General features: G+C 42.0%; 1 protein-coding gene across 1 annotated transcript in view; it reads left to right on the forward strand.

The window, feature by feature from the left end:
* grin2aa (glutamate receptor, ionotropic, N-methyl D-aspartate 2A, a) overlaps positions 1-21,370 on the forward strand; it is a 170,700-nt gene that overhangs the window by 100,902 nt on the left and 48,428 nt on the right. Inside the window, exons 3-5 of the mRNA XM_034089639.2 lie at positions 1,942-2,108; positions 6,265-6,693; positions 17,677-17,791. Coding sequence (XP_033945530.2) covers positions 1,942-2,108; positions 6,265-6,693; positions 17,677-17,791 — 711 coding nt within the window. The remainder of the gene's footprint in view (positions 1-1,941; positions 2,109-6,264; positions 6,694-17,676; positions 17,792-21,370) is intronic.

The following is a 21,370-nucleotide window of genomic DNA, read 5'->3' on the forward strand; positions in this document are numbered from 1 at the left end:
TGGAGAGCACTTGGAGACCGAATGAGTCGACCTCACACACAGATACAATACCATTAAAGAGCACTCTCGAGTCTTGATGTAGAGGAAAGAGACACACACCCACACTCACACAAATAATGCAAACAGTGAATACCCACATTACTCAGAGGTTATCAACACGGGGGGAAACGAAAAGCCAGGTCATGCATATAGCGATTACATTGCATACAGTACATTGATATGGGTACACATAGTTCCCACTGTACGCAGTCCCTGCTTTCTACATGTGTCTGTTTTCATCCCCCGATGCCCTCTTCACTCAGTTGCATTATACTCTACAGGAGAAGAGCTGTAATGTTATGGACCCGGGGGTGGTGTAGAAATGAAAGAAAAAGTACTGGATTGTAATATAATAGGAAAGACCAATTGGAACATTACTAGTTTCATTTAATGTCTTATGTACAAATTGGCTACATACATGTTTGTGTACATTGAGATCATAAAATAAGAATGTACCTCGATGTGGTGCAGTATATATCATATTAATAATGTTCTTACTGGTTTAAGACGTATTACCAGTCAGCACCAACGTTTTCTCTCTGAACAAATACACCAAAACATCTTATTTGCGTATTTTTTAAACTTTTTTTTGTTGACTTTCCACTGATTCCTCAATGAATTAATTCAGTTTAGCAGCACGTCGTCAACCGGAAGTGGCAAATTCAAGATTTGCTCTGTATATCTAGAGAAGCATACCCTAGACATTAACTTATTGTGTCTGTATACATGTAGCTAAACATCACAACATACAATCCAGAAGGAAATGGGTGTATCATAAGAAAACAGGCCTCTTCAAGATGTGTTATAAACTTTACAGAATATAGGAGTGAGGCTAATTCTGTGTGACGTTACAACAGAGAGTAATATATCTTAACATTACCGTTGCTGCTTCAACACTTCAGCAACTCCCCGACTATCCCTTTTTTATTACATTTTGGTGACACTAAGGAAGAAGTCCTGTCGATGCAAGCTGCAGACAGTGTGTGTGTGTAGTGTGTGTGAGTGTGTGTCGGTGCACGGGCAGCATTTGTTCGCTTTAAGAGCAGCTGTGATCTTACAAAGTGACACAGGGCAGAATCTCTTTTTCTTCATTTGTCTCTCATCTCCGCTTCCAACCTTTTGTTCCCTCAATCTCTTCTTTTTGTCTTTCCTTTACTGTAGCTGTCAGGTTACATCTTCACCCACACAAACACACACAAACACAAACACACACACACACCGACCTGCAAATCTATCACAATTAGAGAGCCACAGACAAGTGGTGTCAAGATAAGCCATGTGTGAACTCTGACATTTCAAGGTAACAGAAATCCACAGAGACACAACAAATCAAAGAGGAGTCAGTCCAAACATGTTGCTATCCCAAACTCTTTCTCTATTCCTCACCATTCATTTGGACTCAGTCCATTATTTCGTAATGGCCTGCACCATAATGACTCATTTTAATGAAACATCCAACAAAAAATAATAGTTAATTTGTCCACCTGTTATAGTGCTTGTCTGCTCTGTCCAAGCCCCTGTCTCACATTGGCTGAATTAAGTGGCAAATGATTCTGAGTCAGGTTTAATGGAGTGGATGCGAGTGACTCAGAGGGAATTTAACCCCAACATCAGGACCACAGAGTTCTGCAGCCTGCGTGTACCGCACCAATCCAATTTGGGCCTAATTGAATTGTTCTGAACCCCTCATCCATATATTTGTCCTCGAGAAGTGCATTACTCTTGATCTGTGTGTGGGTGTGAAAGAGAGAAAGAGAAAGAGAGTGTACTGCCAAACCCTAAATGCTCTGTTGTTGATTGATGCTTCTGAGCTTCAGTATGAATTGCTTTCCTAATACGAGACAACAATCCTAAATAAATCTCTATTTCCCCTTATCCTTCTTCCCGTTTCTCCTTTCTCAGGATGATAAGTCGACCTTCTTCCAGTTCGGTGCCTCCATCCAGCAGGAGGCTCTGCTGATGCTGAACATCATGGAGGAGTACGACTGGCACATCTTCTCCATTGTGACCTCAAAGTTCCCCGGCTACCAGGAGTTCATCAACATCCTTAAAGTGACTGTGGACAACAGGTACGATCAACCGACCCAGTCTCACGGCATTTCGTGTTATAGTCACAAAATAAATGTAATCTATTGATTCGTGTTCACCAACACGATTTCCCCATTTTTTTCGTGTCACACAGAACGATTTTAAAAGCAATGCACTTCTATTGGTAGTATGTTTCTTTTTGTCCGTTCAGGTCGTGGAAGACCGGAAGCTGTGTGGTTCATAAGAACATGTTCTTACTCAATATCAAGCCATGATTATAGTTTTTATTTTAAATTGTATAATGTCTGACTTTTCTTGCCGTCCGTGAGGAAAAGAAATGGCTCAGAGCCTCAGAATACTGAAATCTGTATTTTTTAAACCTTTTTTTCCTTCAAATTTCTTATTATTTACATTGTTTTTAAAATTGTTGTGTGACACAAACAAGTGGGGAAATCGTGTTGGTGAACACGAATCAATAGATGAATTTCGTGACTGCAGTATAACACGAAATGTCATGACACTGAGTTGGATCAACTACTCAACTGCTTGCACTCGTATCTACAGTTTCACTTTTATTTTAGGTCATATATCTGATAACTATTAAACTGGATAGCAGTAGCCAACATTAGGAACCAGGAAAACATAATTATGCACATAATGAAATTGCATTGCTAGCTGTGACAACATGTGGCAAACTTCCCTAAAACGCAAATATCAAGACAAATAAAAGACATGAGAAAGGACAACTGTAACTAAAGCTTTACAGCCATGTCAGCGTCTCTCAATCTATATTTAGACACATCAGTGCGTTGAGCTAATTGCTAACATCAGCATGCTAATATGCTCACAATGACAGTGCTAACATGTCAATGCTAAGCAGCTCTGACGTTTACCATGTCTTCCATGAATTGTGTTTGTTAGCATGGTAACTTAGCTATTCGGTACTTAACACATACAGTGCAGTAGTACAGGAACAGCTTGGAAAGGTATGGAAATATAACAAAATGTGATTAAGATATTTCACTCAAAATCTTCAACTTCATGATGGCTGTCGAGGAAACATCTGGGGATTGATTCAGTCATAAAGAGACATCAACTGGGTACCGTGAAGGTCTTTACTAAGGTGTGTGCCAAACCCTTATTAGTAAAGGCTATGACCTAGTGGTGGCACAAGACAACAAGCCATTAGTTATTAGAATTCCTCATTCCTGCAATATGACATCTTTGGGCCAAATTGTTGATTGAGATATTTCGGTCTGAACCATCATGGTGGACCAACCAATAAAACGTAGCTAGCTAGCTAAAAGGGCTACACATCTATACTTCTATATTTCAAAGTAAGGGGAATGACTCTGAACTGTATGTCCTAGTGTATTGTACAGGGCTTAAAAGCATAAACTAAAAACATTATCTTACAGTGTATAAACAACTTCAAAATGATATTATTTTAAACAGCCCTGATAGAGGATCTATGAAGGACACAAATAATGAGACGTTTTTCTCCACTTCATCTACCCTATCATTGTTCCCAAAATGACCTCTCAACTCACACAACAAAAACGAATATAACAAGTTCTGTTTTCGAAAGAGTTGAAACACTCCTAGCACGGGCATTTCTCCGAATCCATTTTGTGTCTAATCTTCTGTATTATGCAAATGTCCCCAGAGAATGGTATTGTTTACTTTCTTGAAGAGTCACTGCACCAAGTGTTTTGTCCTTGTACTTTTAAAAGACAGCACTGAAAAGGATTTCATCAGCATTCTTAAAATGAATGTATGATGACAGTTCGGTTTACTACCCATGCAGTCTGGCTGTGTGCTGCACCTTTAGGTCATTGTGACTGATGCTCTACCCTCCGCAGAGAGAATGAGAAAAAACTGCTGAAGAGAACCGCAAGCCATAATTTGTGGCACAAAATGTCAGATTAATGATCCATGCTCAGCGGTGTTGAGATGTTGGCAAGGGCTGGTGCCTGAACCCATGATATATTAAAGCCCAGCTGAGGAGGGTCTTTTTCATTAGCAGTTACTCTTCATGTCAAACCAAAAGCGTTCAGAAACTCTCTGCCTGTCTGTATTTGGTAGCACTGGTTGCAATTGTTTTAATTACAAGTGGGAACAGATGGTTTCATGGCTGATTAAATAAGATTATGAATTTCCCCCGCAAACAGGTGTTGCTATCAGAAAACTGGGACGCTTCTAAAAATGCGTCACAATTAATCTTATTTTCCCAAATAGCAATCAGAACCTGGACCTGCTTTCTCCTTCCAGCAAGCCCATTGCTCATGCTTCCATTGTCAATCAATATCCACTCCATAAAAATGCATTTAGAAGACGTTATGAAAGATAGCTCCAAAGATCTAAGCGTCCCAATGTCGATATTCGTCGCACCTCCTCAAGCGGTGTTGACCTCACTGTTGAAATAATGGCCGTCATTTATAAAACAAGAAATAATAAGCCCAATTACTTGCAATTACCCGTCGTCGATTTCCCGTGTCAGCATTCGGCGAGTTCACACTGACTTAGTCATGGGCAGACGGTTTTAATACCAATGAACTTCCATCATTTCCAACAGAACATTGGACCAGTCAACTCAGAGATGCAAGGCTGACCCCACCATGGAAACAAATTAGTTCTTGCCAACGCTGACATCAAATACAAGCCCAGATATATAACACAGGAGGAAGGGAGTGTGTTTTGTGGAAGGCTACTTGTATACACCATCTTGTTGAGATGAGTGCAGGCAGGTGGGTGGTGTTGCTGTCAGGATGATCTGCAGATTCAACTGGAAAAAGCGAGATTGCTATGGCTGTTCGGGCATTGGACACATTTTCATTTACGTCTCAGATATGCATCGTCTGGAATACACATTCGCCTGTAACACCCAGGGTGATTGATCTGCAAGTAAAGGGTGTTCTTATCATTATACATCATCATCATCATCATCATCATCATCATCATCATCATCATCATCATCATCATCATCATCATCATCATCATCATCATCATCATCATCATCATCATCAGCATCATCAGCATCATCATCATCAGCAACTATATAATGAGTTATTTAATTAAGAAGATGAGTGTTCTCTTGGTAGGTGGTTGATTGAAGTGGGTAATCTCCTTGCTTTCTATAAAGAATACCAAACTTTTTATAACCCCTCTACTTTGTCTTTGTGTATCATTGTCTCACTCTATAGTGTTGTCGTCTGGTAGTAGCAGACCCTTATCACTCAGTGGACAGCAAGTCCCAAATCACTTTAATGTTACACTTCCGTCTATTGTTGCTTTCTTTGAGGGTGGTTAATATCTTCTCTCATTTCTCTGTTGTCACACTGTTTTAACACTCCAGTATGTATCTGTCTGTCTGTGTGTGTGTGTCTGTAAGTGTGTCTTTGTCCCTCGTCCTGTCATCTCTCAAGTGTCGTCAAGAGCCTGTTCTGCTGATACCAAAGTGGGCCAACAGTTGGGGATGTATTATTTTCTTTAATAACTAGCAAAATCGCCATTTCCACTTTAGCCTTTCGCACTGGGAACTACTTAATTTGATCTCTTTGGACTTTGTGAAAAGGAGCGTCCAGTCCTTCCATACAGTTTCACAAAAAAAGATACCCTACAAATGCATTCATCACTTTAAAAGTGCTTGTTATTTCTAACTCTTGCTACAGCCAGATAAAATGAAAGTACAAAGATCCATTTTCGCCAACATTTGCTTTGACCGTTAAACTCCGAGGAGGAAAGTCTCTGTCAGAACATCTATAATCAGCCATATGGTTGTGAAGGCGTACTAAAATATTAATGAACCCATTTTTATGTCTACGAGGTGTGACAGAAGCTGTGTTGATAACGGCAATATTTTCTGATAACCGGCGTCCCCAATTAGCGCGCTGACCACGGGGCCCTTTCGCATTAAGAGCCCAGTGTTTGTTCTCCTTGTCCTTTCGTTGTCTGGGCTGGACCCTGCTGAGCCTCATTACACAGGTCCGGCTTTAGCATTTGCATTCTCCATTTAGCCTTAATGCGTTTCCCCCCGACAATAAGCACTTCCCACTTATCAGCATTCAGATTGCACTTAACAATGATATTAATTATAATGGATAATTATAACTGCCCTTGCCAGCACCTGAGCAAAGTTAATAGTCTATTAGTTACATATTAACATTTCACTCCTGTCCTTGTTATCCTTTGCTTCAGCTTCGTGGGCTGGGACCTGCAGAACGTCATCGTCCTGGACGCGGTGGAGGAGGACAGCCGCTCTCAGATCATGCTGAAGAAGGTCCAGTCCCCCGTGGTGCTGCTCTACTGCTCCAAGGACGAGGCGGTGTACGTCCTGGAGGAGGCGCGCTCCCTGGGCCTCACCGGATTCGGGTACATCTGGATTGTTCCGTCGCTCACCACCGGCAACCCGGATCTAACGCCCGAAGCGTTCCCGCCGGGGATCATCTCTGTGTCCTACGACGACTGGGACTACCCGTTGGAGGCGAGAGTTCGGGATGGGCTGGGCATCATCACGTCGGCAGCGGCGGCCATGTTGGAGGAGTATGGCGACATCCCAGAAGCGAAGACGTCCTGCTACGGGCCGATGGAGAAGACTTCTAAACTGCCACCCAGCGCGCTACATAAGTAAGTAAAGAACATGTTGTTTTGGCATGCCTATAATGATTAGAAAATACATTGCGGTGTGTCTTATACGAGAGGAGAAAATAGATATAGCAGAATTAGAAAGGATTTAATGAGGTTCGGTGTATTTTTATTACAAACTGATATAGCACATGTGTTTGTTTTAATGCATGGCTTCCTGCCACAGTCTGTTTGTTTTCACCCCGAGAGACTTCTTTCAAACTTTCCACCAAGTCGGCGTTGAGGTTTGAGATTGAAGGAAGACGCAATTACCGGATAAAAAAAACAAGGGGATTGAGAGTTCTCGCCGAGGATGATGTGTCGAAGTCAGGCGAGAAAGAGAGAGGGTAATGAAAGAGGTGAATGGGAGTTTGTGATGTAAGGAGAGAAGAAAAATACAAGGGAAGAAATTGGGACTGTGGGTAACAGCGGGGAGCCGCTACAAACGAGTGCTCTCCAAAATTGAAGAGCTCCTTATGTTCCTCTTCTCATTTATTCCTCCATCTCTCCCATTCACTCTCGTGTGCTCCCCCTCTCATTATGAGCGCGCCCCACAGACAGTGGGAGATGTTGCAGGTCTTGCCAGCTCTGTCTGGCTTTCCATCTGGCAGAGGAGCGAGAGACACACACACGCCGTGTTTACATCCCAATGTTGTCGTCTCTTTATTTATGAACTGTGAAATTAGGAATCTTGAGTCTATATGGCAAAATTCAATTCCAAAATCTGTCTCCAAAAATCTGAAATCTTGCAATGAAACCATGCAATGGCACAATGGGGAGGAGGGACACATTTAGATACACTTCTAAACATACAAATATGTTAAATATTTAATAGTCCGTGTTTTGGCAGACAATGCTCATCAATTTTATATCGGGAAATGATACAGTGGGAAAAAGATAAAGGGTGTAAGTCTAACTTGTAAATATATATTACATGTCTCTAAGATGAAGGATTGAAATGCGACTAATGTATACTTTATATGTTTATACCTGCCTGTATACTCAATAGTAAACGGAGATTATAGTTAAGCATTTTCCTCTAAGGTCAGGATACAACATTACATTTCGACTGGTCTGAAAACATTTCCGTTTAATTGGTCAGTAAATCAACCAGTAGGACGCTGGGCTCATGTGGCTAAGGTTATGTGTTGCATGGCTGCTCATTTGTCCATCTCATTTCCAGTCAAATTGGTATTCAATGTATTTTTGAATACCCAATTCCCATTTGGGCTTTGCAGAAATCAATCCAAGTGGATTGTGCAACGTGAGTAGTTAAATGGTGCTGGGAGATTAGAGCGCGTTCTGCATAGCAGGACAATGCTAATTGAACAAATCTTGATTTTCAATATAAACTGGAGCAACATGGGAGTTCCTGTCATTGATCAGAGTCCTCTCTCATAAATAACGGTCATTACGTTCAAAGAGACAGTGGAGAATGCCCGATAAGCCCTTAACAACTTGACATGCTGATTCCGCACTAATATAGCTCACCTTTTTGTCAGGAAACAAAGACACACTAAGGAGAATTACCAAACATCCAGAGCTAGCTGACTTTGTTCCCAGCATGTGCTGCTGCCTCAGGTTGTTACCCAGGTGACGAGTGGCCACAGATGGCTCTGTTGTGGGTGAGAGCTCAGCCAATAGGGCTCCAGGGGCCAGGACACGAGGAACATCATTGGTCAATGCTAGGTCACGGCGATGGGCCAGCAGTGTGGGTTGTTAGACCATCAGACGCTGTGGGGGGGTATCGGGGGACGTAGGCAGCGCGCGCGCACACACACACACACACACACACACACACACACACACACACACACACACACACACACACACACACACACACACACACACACAGAGGCGGGCAGATGGGATGTATATGTAGCAATGTATAGCATTGGTGGGACATATTGCCCATCAGTCATAAGATTCGAGACATATCAACACTCATAACGGTAAATGCAGCCACTTATTGATAGTCCAAAGCATTGTTGGACATGTTTCTATAATAATACACAATGAAACCATATAGATCACATTGCCGTTTTGTAAGGAGTAATATAAATGGACGAAATAGCGATTTAATGCAACTTTTTCTCACATGAACTGCTTTTTTTGTGAGCTACTGTAGATGTCAAAATCAGTATCATCTTGAAAGCATTAACTTTAAAATATATATTTCTTAGCTTGGATGTCTCTCAGATTATACTGTGACTCGTGACCACAGATTGATTTACATTGATATGTACTCCTGAATAAAATAAAAACATGGTGCTGAGATTAAAGACAAGTCTGTCGTATAAAGTTCTGGGGACTGTAGTGTGAGCCCTCAGTGAACTTTTCCCTCACTCACGTTGTCCTCTGACAGCTGTAACGGTGAATCCCCTTTGACACATCCAAGATGAATATGTTTTGCAGAGTAATCGGAAAAAATAAATAAAATAAAAACAGGAGACAAATGACCAACTAAGAGCGCTGGCCAGTGCAGCAATCAAACCAAGTGACAACCTACGCTCCGTTTAAGATATGCCGTGTGTATGCGCGTTTGTGTGTGTGTGTGTGTGTGTGTGTTAGAAACAAGATAAATAACTCCTCACCCACAAAGAGAATGTGTCACTGCAGATTTACAGCGCACTGCTCACCTTGCTGTGATGAACAGTGTGCCTTAAAATACTTTAGCACTTACTTTTCAGTGAGAGACTGTGTGTGTGGTAAGGTACTTTAGCACTTATTTATCAGCGAGAGACAGTGTGTGTGTGTGTGTGTGTGTGTGTGTGTGTGTGTGTGTGTGTGTGTGTGTGTGTGTGTGTGTGTGTGTGTGTGTGTGTGTGTGTGTGTGTGTGTGTGGTAGTGGGGTTCTGACAGGTCATTTCAGTCTGTGGCCTTGATATATGAGGGTCAGATCTCAACACACACACATGTACACACACACACACACACACACACACACACACACACACACACACACACACACACACACACACACACACACACACACACACACACACACACACACACACACACACACACACACTGAGTCCCGGGGCAGTTTGCATGTGAGCTGCGCAGACACACTGACATTGAGAGCTTAAAAGGTCCTTGTCCAGTTTGCTTAAAGAGATGCAATCATGCAATTTGCTTATAGAGCTATAACATAAACATGTAAATGACCATACTCAAGCTGTGTGTGTACAGTATATATCCTACTCACTTACTTTTACCAGGACTCAGAGACAAAGCTACGTCTGTGGGGATATGTGTTTTTATTTGATGTATCTGCGCTGTGAAAACATGTGCACACGGTTCAATTCTTTACGTTTGCCTCAAATGTCCACTTTGACACAACAATGAACTGGTAATATTTCGATGGGCAAAGGTCAAGGTCACAGTGACATATATATATATATATATATTTTTTTTTTTTTGGCTCACAATTGGACTAGAGAATGAATTAAAAAAGGATAAAATAAGGAAGTGAAGACATTCTGGGCAAACCAAGATGTAAACTAGAATTTGACTAATTTGCGGAGGCATACAACCGCAAGGCTTTAATTATAGTTGATGTTATATTTTATTAATCTGTAGCCTTTCAGTCATTTCTGTTTGATGTCTCCTGTGACTTTTGATACATATAATCAAAGAGTAGAGAATTCTCTTATACTCTGTCACCTACTGTATGCATGGGTGTTTACAGGACATTAAAAACGGTGTGTATATCACAGTATTTTATATCTTACTTTTATTCGCCTAACAATCAAGCACACATCCATGATTATATAATAATACACAGGTTTAACTGAGGTGCTCAAATGCTGACATTCTGGATACTTCATGTTTTTGCCCAATTAAAGACAGAAGTGAAAGATACAAGGAAAGATCTAAAGGGAGAACGCACCCACAGGGTACGACAGACAGTTACACACTCAGAGTTGGGTTGTCACTGTGTACCTGTGGGTGTGAGTGAGAACAAGTATCTGTCACCTTACTCCTTAAGTCTCTCTTAACTGTTGCCTGGCAGGTTAGTCTGTGTGAAAGAGGAACTACATAATATTGATTCCAACAAATCAGGAGTTGCAAAATCTCTTATTTAAAACATGTGATAGCATAACAGCAGCAGAGACCTGCATGTTTTAACAACACCAATGAGCTTATTGCAGTTTAGTTTCCCAATGTTCGGTCTGAAGTGTCCTCTGGGCTGTCCTCTGTGCATGTATACACGATTTCAGGAGCAGCACGTCGGAGCTTTTTCAGCTGCTGATTGCAGCCAAGACCGTGTGGTCGTTTAAAACATCTTATCGGAGGATTAAAGAACAGTATGGAGGACGCGGCCTTACTAAGAGCAGACAGCTACATGGCATCACAACTAGGCTCGCAATCTAGTGTGTTTTGGGTCAGTTTTTGGTTTGATGTAGCTCCTGCCTTCTTTATGGTTTAGTCAAAGTCAAAAAGTTATTGTCAATCTTCCAGTTCGTGTGTACAGACAGAGAGATCGAAATACCGTTTCCCACAATTCCGAATATAAAACAAATGTATATAAAAATATGTGTGCCAATATATATATATACTGTATACACAGTCAAAGACATATTTGTACATGTGCACACATTGAGACCTAAATAAAAACAGTTTAGCAAACGTATTAACTAACATGTTAATATATCAAACCTAAATTACAGTAAAAGGTCAGAACATTAGCCTCAACAAAGGTAACTGCCCAGAGCGTCTTGCCTTCGTCTCTCTGTTGCTTCTTTTAAAGCTATTGCGTTTTGCATATTTTACATTCAAATTCTTTATATCCTCTTATATCCAAAACAAATTGTAAAAGGTTGCATAGCTCTATTGCTAAACACCAAAACAGCTTACAAAGACAGAACAAAAACCAACAAAATGACCGTTTTTTACAGTTCCTAAAAATGATTAACATGTGGTTTTAAATTCCTCACATTTCTAATACAAGAACAGATGTTGGAAAGATTCAGCTCTGACCCCCCAGTAATGCTTTGCTCCGCGGAGCAGGACAGCAGGTCTGGACATGTTCATTACCCAGGAACAGCACATGATTGACAGCTACCGTGTTACATCGCAGATATAAATGAGCCAGCGAGTTACTTTTGGTACGGCGGCTCGGAGAGAGACAGACGGGGAGATGTGGAGCAAAAGACCTGAAGGGAGTTTAGTCAGTGTGAACGTCTGCAAAATCCCATGGCATGAGTCTCTATTCAGTTTCCATCAGAGGTAAGGGTCTAAAAGAAGGGGCTCGAGGACTTCCGGAACTAAAACTTGATTTGCATATTGAAGAAAACATGATATTCAGAATCCTGAAGCCACACACTCACATAAATCATGTTCTGTGCAGCTGTGTGGACACAGGTGGAAGAATACTCGGATATTTGACCTAAGGAAAAGTAGCAATACTACAGTGTAACATTACTTTGTCACAAGTAAAAGTCCTGCATTCAAAATAGTCATCAAGTACAAAAGTATATGCACAAAAGTACTCATTATGCAGTATGGCCTATTGCTGAATAATCTGTATATTGAATTGTTGTAATTTCTGTTATTGATTGATTAGTGTATTTATCACCTCAATGTTACACTTGGTAAACTACTCAATAATACCGATTGGTACTTTACCGTATTATTAAAATGCATACATTATAAGTTGAGTTATATTAATTTGTAATAATGTACATCTTGAAATTATCTTGAAACTAGGGCTGTCAGATAAATGCAGTGGAGTAAAGTAAAAAGTATACAGTCGTACTGTGTAATGAGAAAATACTCAAGTATGTCAAATGTACAAGTAACTTTGACATAGGTACAATTCCTAAATGTACGTCAGTTATATTTGACCACTGCATGTGTTGTGTTTTGTAGAGAAAAAAGAGAGACACATGTACTGGTTGGCATTCATCTTGTTCAGCCCAAACTCCAGTGTGAAATAAGTGCACAGACATCATGTAGAGACACTTGGGGAAACGGGAGGAGCTGCGCTAAGCTAGCATCCACTTCACCTCGTACCGTCATCATTCATACACACTTACCACACGCCACCTGAGGCACGAGTGTGTGTTCAAGTGACTACCCACCCTTGGGTCATCTTAAGAGATCTAAATCAGCAGTGATAGCAGCTCCCATCTTTTTTTTCTTCTTTTACTCTCGCAGGCGTGTGTGTGTGTGTGTGTGTGTGTGTGGTGGTGTGGTGTGTGTGTGTGTGTGTGTGTGTGTGTGTGTGTGTGTGTGTGTGTGTGTGCTGCTGCAGTTCATAGATCATGAGTGATGGCAGTATACATCATTACTTTGACTGGTCCCAGTTCATCTGTTTTAGTTTTCTTCACTGCAGTAAAGCGTCTTCTGAAACAGGAAGGAGATGTCACTGATTCTAATTACTAACATTACTAATCTGCACTGCTCCCTGAGTGCAGGATTAAGAGGTGTTTTAATTTTGTCCCTGGCTGCTGTAATGCAGTATATGTGCCCCCCCCTCCCTCCAAACCCAACCCCTAAAATAAAAGGGAGTTAGGAAAATATAACACGAGGATATTTTTATCCTAACTCTGTCGAGGCTTATCCCTCTCCTGTCACACTTCTCCTCTTTCCATCTCACTCCCTCAATCTCTTCATACTTTTGATTTTTTTCGGGTGCTTCTTCTCCCTTGTCCCCCCACTTCTGCACCCCTCCCCCTCCAATGAATAGAGAGATTACAGGTATAATAGAGGCGGGAAAGTGAGAGGAATTGGATCGCTTTACTATGATCTCAGCGCTACAGGGGAGAGGAAACATTAGGGGAAGTTGTGGAGGTGTGTGTGTGTGTGTGTGTGTGTGTGTGTGTGTGTGTGTGTGTGTGTGTGTGTGTGTGTGTGTGTGTGTGTGTGTGTGTGTGTGTGTGTGTGTGTGTGTGTGTGTGTGCAAGAATGCTCATTCAGGGTTATTTAGGTTCATCTTCCAGCGTATACACTCTAGCCTGTGTCCGTATCCTAGCAACGCCCTCAGGTTCCACCTGTTTGATGGGCGTCGGCCAACCCGCCTGCAGACACACGCAAGCTGCGCAGCCATTCTGCATCCTGTTGTTTTTGTTGGCCTACTTCGATTTTTCACATGAACAGCTGTTGACAGCAGTCATAATTATAGTAACAATGTGTATAAAATATGATTGTTGCTCAGTGGTGCAGATGTTTTATTAAACTTGTTTGAAAGGTTCAGTTAATTGAGATCTGAGATCTATAGGAAAATAGGAAAAAAGCTACACTACAAAGAAATAATGGTTTCTACTTAGAGATAGAAGCTATTGCTCCTTGCCACACATTCACAACGTTGTCTTGAATTAAAGGGGCCCTATTATGCTGATTCTCAGGTTTCAACATAATATGTTGTTCCTCTACTGTGACACGTCTTCTCATTCTGCCTGTGCTGCAGCACCTCTTTTCACCCTCTGTCTGAAACCAGAGCCCAGTCTGCTCTGATTGGTTAGCTGGCTCTGTTGTGATTGGTCGGCCACTCAGAGATATCCCGCCGCTTAGCCAATTGCGTATTATGTGTCATGAGCGCTGGCTAATAGAAGTACAATAGTTATGTAGTCATATCATTATGTTACTGACTCAAACAAGCAGTCCAATGGGGGGGTTTAGGGCAGGGGGGAGTGTATGGGAGAGAGACCATAGCCGCGTTCACACTGCGGTACTTTTCCCACAAAGGTTCATGCGAACTTAGTTCATGATCGCGTTCACACCAAAAAGAGCCGGTACTAAAAGTAGTTCATGCGAACCTTTTTACCCCCTCGAAAGTCCCTGCTAGAGAGCAGGGACTTTCGAGCGGCTCTTTTTTGAGAAAAGAGCTATATTTCTGGCTGGGCGGATTGCAAACCACGCCCCGTAAAACTCCCAAAAAGTTTTGTGAAGCCGCCATTTTATTATCCTCGCATTAGCATTATTAGCATTAGCCCAGCGCAGAAACGCAGAGAGACTAACTTATGGCAACACAAAATAAAACATGGGAGCGGGGAGGAGGTGTCGGCGTTCTGGCGATTTACTCGGAAGGCTTCAGTAGAAGCTGCTGGGACAAACCCAAAGCAGAAGAAGAAGAAGTGACGTCAGCGGCTTCATTTGCCTAATCCTCCCCAGGGACTTTTTCTGGTGTGAACGCGATCTGTACTTAGTTCATGCGAACTCTAAGTTCGCATGAACCTTTGTGGGAAAAGTACCGCAGTGTGAACGCGGCTCTTGGGATTTGTTAGCCTTTGCAGACCATGTGCATGCACACACACACACCAAAGGAAAGGGAACCCCCAAACAGCATGATCGGGCCTCTTTAGCTAAATGGTAGAACTTTTTCTTCAGCAAATGGTAAATCAGGTTATCTGATGATCCCCCCCCCCCCTCCCTCTCAGCTCTCATTGTGCTGACTGATTGACTTTAGACGATGACACCCAGCACAACATTGTTTCATCGGGGGTGCATCAGATCCTAATAACGCTGGTTTGTCAAAAGAAAGAGCATGACAGACAATGAAAGCAACAAAGGAGAGCCAAATGTGCAATAAACACACTCCTACTGTGTTCTAGCGGTGTGTGAGTGTGTGGTAGCGGTGTGTGAGTGTGTGGTAGTGGTGTGTGAGCGTGTGTGAGTGTGTGTAAGTGGTGTGTGTTTGCAGACGGACGGATGCAGAGCACAGAATGGGCTGTTGTCTAAAAGAGCAGTCTGGTATTGATTCCAGCACCTCTTCCTCTGCTGTAGTCGCACATAATTGGGTTCAGCGCCGCATCCCTTGTCCAATCAAAAGGCTTAATACCACTCACCTGGTTGCTTGCAGGCCAATCAGATTATTTTAATCACAAGAGCCTCAATCCCCTTATCTCTGCCTGGTTTCATCTGGGCATTGAGTGGCTGTGTGTGTGTTAGTGTGGGCATGTGTGTTCGCAGCAGCAATGTAAAAAGTATTGGAAAATGCCACCGCACACACAGACACACACAGACACACTTACAAATAACACACAAACAAATGTATTACACAGCCTGGTTTTCTATTCGCTCTTTCACTGTCCTTGTATTCCAATTGGTCCAGAATGCTGCCTCATGTGGAATGCAAGTGGTAGGTCTGTCCAATACCGCTTAGTTAATACAACGGATTTAATCAGTTGACTGTAAACAGTTTAATCCAGCAGATAATAGTTTAGTTAATATAATGCCTGGCAGTAAAGCTACACATCTAGCCAGCTACGTAGATAACACATTATTTAAAGTGTATTATAAGTGGGGTTTTCTCTGGAAGTGTTTCCTTGTACGATGTGAGGGTCAAAGGACAGAGGGTGTCGTATTGTCAAACTGATATTCTGTACACACTGTGAAGTTGTATGTGTATACGAATGTAACATTTGTGATATTGGGCTGTATAAATAAACATTGATTGATTGATTGATTGATTGGTTGATTGATTGATTGATTGGTTGATTGATTGATATTAATCTAGTTTAGTTATCTGAACAATGATTAAGAAATAAAATATGCAACTCTAATTCAATTAATTAATACATTGACTACAATGCAGATGGGGAAGAACGCCGTTCAGGTTTATTTAGAGACCTCCCTATTTAAACCAACACATTACCAGACTCGAGAAAATAAGGAAAACAACAAAAAGACAAACAAAGAACACATCGCACAAATATAATCGATTTAAATAACATACAAGCAATCATAAACAGTGAAAGAAAACAAACCTAACAAATGTAATTATGAATATTAGAATAGCATGCAATTGACCTTATTCACACACAGCAAATAATACGTTTTTCTAACAGAGATGCAGCCGTCTGTTTGAATTTTAAATATAGAACTTAATGGTAAAGTCACACAGGGGAATATAACTAAAGGGTAATCTGGAGACTTTTTTAAGCCCTTTATTATGATCCTTCAGTGTCAAGTGTCAATGCCCCAACAGTAGGTACAGCAGCACCTCTTTTATGCACCGCAGCATGTGCCCCCCCCCCCCCCCCCCCCGCACAAAGTCGTGCACAGCGGGGGACGCCTCACCTGGAGCGCTCCTCTTTGGCTTTTCAAAGACGCGTCACGTGGCTCCATCTTCTATTTAGAAGTTTGCGCTGTCGCCCCAGAATGGAGTCAAAGAGGAAGGAAAAAGGAGCCGTCTCCCCCCTCTTGTTGTACATGACCGCTGACAGAGCAGAGAGGGAGACAGAGTTGGGGGGGGGACGGGGGACAGCCATGATTAATGTGGAGGCGGAGTGGACCCAAGAATATCTTCCCACTGCCCTCCATCTTAGCTAATGTGACCTGCCATATGGGTCACTCATTACAGTGTGTGGGTGGTGAGTGTCGGCATGGAGACGCTTTGGCTTTAGGTCCATTGTCACTTACTTTTCCTCATTCTGGGATTTATGTTTAAAGGGGCCCTCTTATGCTCATGATTAGGTTCACATGTTTGCGTTGTGCCTCTACTGTGACATGTGTGGGAGAGATATGGGACTATAGCTTTTGCAGACCGCACTACAGGAAAGGGAACACCCCCCAAAAAGCATAAAAGGGCCTCTTTAAGTCTGCGCAATTAATCAAAACTGTATCCAAATGGACTTTTTAGTTTTATGATTATAATGTTTATTTTATTATAATGTTTCAAAAATGACCAATCTCTGTAATATTGCAAATCTATCCCAATTGCAATATCAGTCAAAGATAATCCCAACTAGTTATTTTTTCCAAATCCACAGCTCTATGTGAATAGATCTTTTTGTATCCTGCAGCATTACTCCATACAAATACCCTGTGTGAATATTTTAGGATAGTAATACCAGTAGATTGTACATTGACTTTTTCTCATGCTAATGTAATTCAATTTCCTTTCCCTTGTGTTTCTCCTCGCCTCCATTCATTTCTTTTTCTCATTCTCTGAATTTTCTCCCCGCTTCTCCTCCTATGTTCCCATCTCTCTTACTTCGGTACCCTTTGCCCTACTTTCCTCCTCTTCCTCACGCTCAGGTTCATGATGAATGTGACATGGGACGGCAGGGACTTGTCATTCACAGAAGATGGCTACCAGGAATTCCCAAAGCTGGTGGTCATTGTCCTCAACAAGGACAGAGAGTGGGAGAAGGTAGGATCAACATCTGCATGCTTCTGGGTTGGACATGGAGACACACACACATCGTCCTGTGAGTTCTTCCGCTAAGAACACATATGTCACATGTGCCATAACATTTGTTGTAAGTGTACGTTCATGTTGCCATCGCGCAGATATATCTAATACAACTTCATCGATATTTTAAACTCATTTTTTATTCAAGTTTTAAGAGGCGGAAACTTAAAGGTGGGTACGTTTGAGAAACCGGCTCGAGATACGCTTTTTGTTTTATTCCATGGAATGCTCTTAACATCCCGATAGCAATGAATATCTGAAGTGCTTTGACAAAAAATCCATACAAAGATTTCATCTGTGGAAGCCGTGGCGCTGTAAAAAGCACGACCAATCATCTGAGCCGGCCTGGATGGCCTACCTGCCTGTCAGCCTTCCATCGGGGCACAAACTTATCTCGTGCCCTCATTGGTCATGTGCGCGTTAGTGTGTGTTGGAGGAGGGGCTATGTGAGAAAGTGGCTGATTGTGTATTTTCAAATTCTAGCTACTCGAGCCGGTTTCTCCAAAATGACCTACCCCACCTTTAACCTTCAACACATTTGATTTGAACATCTCAAGAAATATAAATAAAACATATAGCGATTGAACGGTTACAAGTTATTTTGCCTCTACATGTGTTAACTGTTGGATTGATTTATGTATTTGTGTTATATGCATGTATATTATACAATATTTGGTATTTTTAATATATATGATAATATATTTTACATCATACTATACTCTATTTTATTTTCCATGCTTAATAATGCTGTGCTAAATGATACTACATTTTGTTGTACAACATATTTTATTCCTCGGTTAGTACTGACACAAACGATGTTTCATCACTCAATATCTGGTGTACGCTGTTGTACAATAACCTGCTGATGTTGCTGCTACTATCACACCACTTGCTCACTGTCACCTTGCCATTCTCACTTTAATTACTCTTACATTGTTTGAATATGTTTGTCTATGTTGTTCTTTTTTACATTTTATATATATATATTTTATCATTTTTTATTCTTGTGTCCCCCTCTTCAGATCAATACGGGTTTATCTTGGCTTATTTAATCAAATTAATTGAAAGAAAATTGTATTTAAATAGTCCGAAAATAGCTTAGTGGGTCGATGGTTGGTAAAAAAAACAAGACAATTTGGAGTTTACTTTTTTAAATAATGGCTACGACCCTGGTGTGTCTGCTTGTGTTAACGCTGCTTTTGTTTTTGCAATTGATTCTCTAACTGGAAACAAATGCACCATCACCATTATGTATTTGATAACCTGCTATTGGCTGTTAGACTCAACCTACTCAATGCAACGCTCAAGCCCTATTAAACATTACATTACATTAAGCTTTTGAGCCAAAGCAACCGTTATCCACTTCAATACCGTCTGGGGTTAGGGTTAGGGTTAGGGTTAGGGTTAGGGTTGCCCTACTTTGACGTGTATACTGCTGGTTGGAACGAAACCCCGACCCTCTGATTGGAAGTCGCCAATGACCCCCCTGCGTCACAGCCGCCCGGTTACTATCTATCCTTCTCAAATACTAACCAGAACATATCTCCTTAGCCAATAACTAGGGCATGCATTCAAACCTAAATACTTTGGTTTCATAAATGTGTAGGAAGTCAGGAGTTAGCTGTGAAAACAAAACCCGCAACAAGCTCCGAACAGCAGTGTTGAGCATGCTACCTCATTCTGTCTCATTGTGCAGCGCTCACTTGATCAATGAGCTCATTCACCAACGGGCGCATGGATCCTTTTAACTGGGCAATGCGAGGAAGCTTCTAAAAAGAAAATGGCTGAGTGTCCTCGCCCCTTGTAATGGACTTTAAATGGCAGCCATGCATCTTTATACCTACATCTGGCTGCCTACAGGCTGAGATTTAGAGCGGGGGGGGGGGGGGGCTAAGGGTAAAACACAGAGGTGTTGCTAAAGAAAGGGCTTAAGGAAGAAAGGGAGATGGATGGTCATGTCTTTGTGTCTTTTTCTTCATTCATTGCCCCCACTTTCTGAGTCCTTCCTCTTCCTCTCTACGTATTGCATATGTCCTCGCTAGCCTCTTCTTCCTCTCTGCGTCCATCTCTCCATTCCTTTTCACTCCTCCTTTCTGCTTAGATCATTTGGTTCCCTTCTTCCCCAGGCCAGATCAACTGTGCTCGTTGTCTGTCTTTAGCTGTGATTGCTGTTGTGGTCTCCGATAGCACCTCGAACCACAGTTAATCAAAACCTAAGACCTCTGTTATTGGGGTGTTAAGGGGTCACTGCTCTTGCATGTGTGCGCGTGTGTGTGTGTGTGTGTGTGTGTGTGTGTGTGTGTGTGTGTGTGTGTGTGTTATCCCACACTGGTTATGGGCAGAAACACTTTCTCTACAGACGTGTGCTTCCACCAATTGTATTCAGGTCACATCCCTGTTACAGTATTCGGTTTAGTTTGCCGCAATCCGCACGGTCTCCACCCAATCTTTGAGACTGGCTTTTTCATATCATCATACACACACACACACACACACACACACACACACACACACACACACACACACACACACACACACACACACACACACACACACACACACACAACACACACACACACACACACACACTCCACACACAAAAGACCCTTTGTTAGTGTGCTGAGGGGAGGTAGACTATTGTTGTAAACAGAGCGCCTGTGAAATTGATCAGTACCACTTGCACTGCGGTGCAGAGAAAGAGAGACACGGAGACCCGAAGTGGGAACATAATTGGGCTGCTCTCCCCCCGCCTCCCTCCCACTGGTCAGCCGTCCAACCCATGCACCAGAATGCAGCACACACGCACACACGTAGAGAGAGAGAAAGAGAGAGAATCCATGATGATCAAGAGATAAAAATGCAGAACTGCACTAACATATGGATATGCACTACACATATAAAATGTGTCCCCTTGAGGCAGAGGAGGAAGAGACAGGGAGAGCTATGTACAGAGAGGAGCGAGCGGCGGTACAGACGGATGGGGGGGAAATAGCGAGAGCAAATGAAGAAAAAAGAGACACAAAGAGAAGAAGAGGGAGAGAAGAGGGAGGTGGATATAAAAAAAGCACCCACTACAGGTGTTGCAGCCATACCTGCTGGGTTTTTCTGAAACACACACACACACACACACAGACATCATCTTTTTCTGTGTAAATGCCACACCTGCTTTGTTGGATGCTGTTTGGATGTTTTTTCCGAGGCTTATGTAATCGCCAGGGAATTTGATTCAAAGAAGCGCAGACTGCAGCAAAGCATGCAGCTGTATTTGACTGGATTAGAGGGCTGGATCCACGGTGGCGTTATGGATTAACCAAAATGCAAAATTAGGCTTTTTATCTGGGGAATAAAATGTGGTGTAACAACTGAACAATGTAGTAGCAGAAAGAATGACAATGCAGATGGATGGATATAAATATTTAAGCATTCACCGTGCACTAATGTGTAACAAAGACGGTGCGTGCTAAGCTTTTTTAGCATATCCTCTCATCACACACGTTAATAAGTTGTAATGATGCTGCATCCTGGGGAAGATGTGGG

This window comes from Pseudochaenichthys georgianus, chromosome 8, assembly GCF_902827115.2.
Source record: "Pseudochaenichthys georgianus chromosome 8, fPseGeo1.2, whole genome shotgun sequence".
In the NCBI taxonomy this organism is placed as follows: Eukaryota; Metazoa; Chordata; class Actinopteri; order Perciformes; family Channichthyidae; genus Pseudochaenichthys; species Pseudochaenichthys georgianus.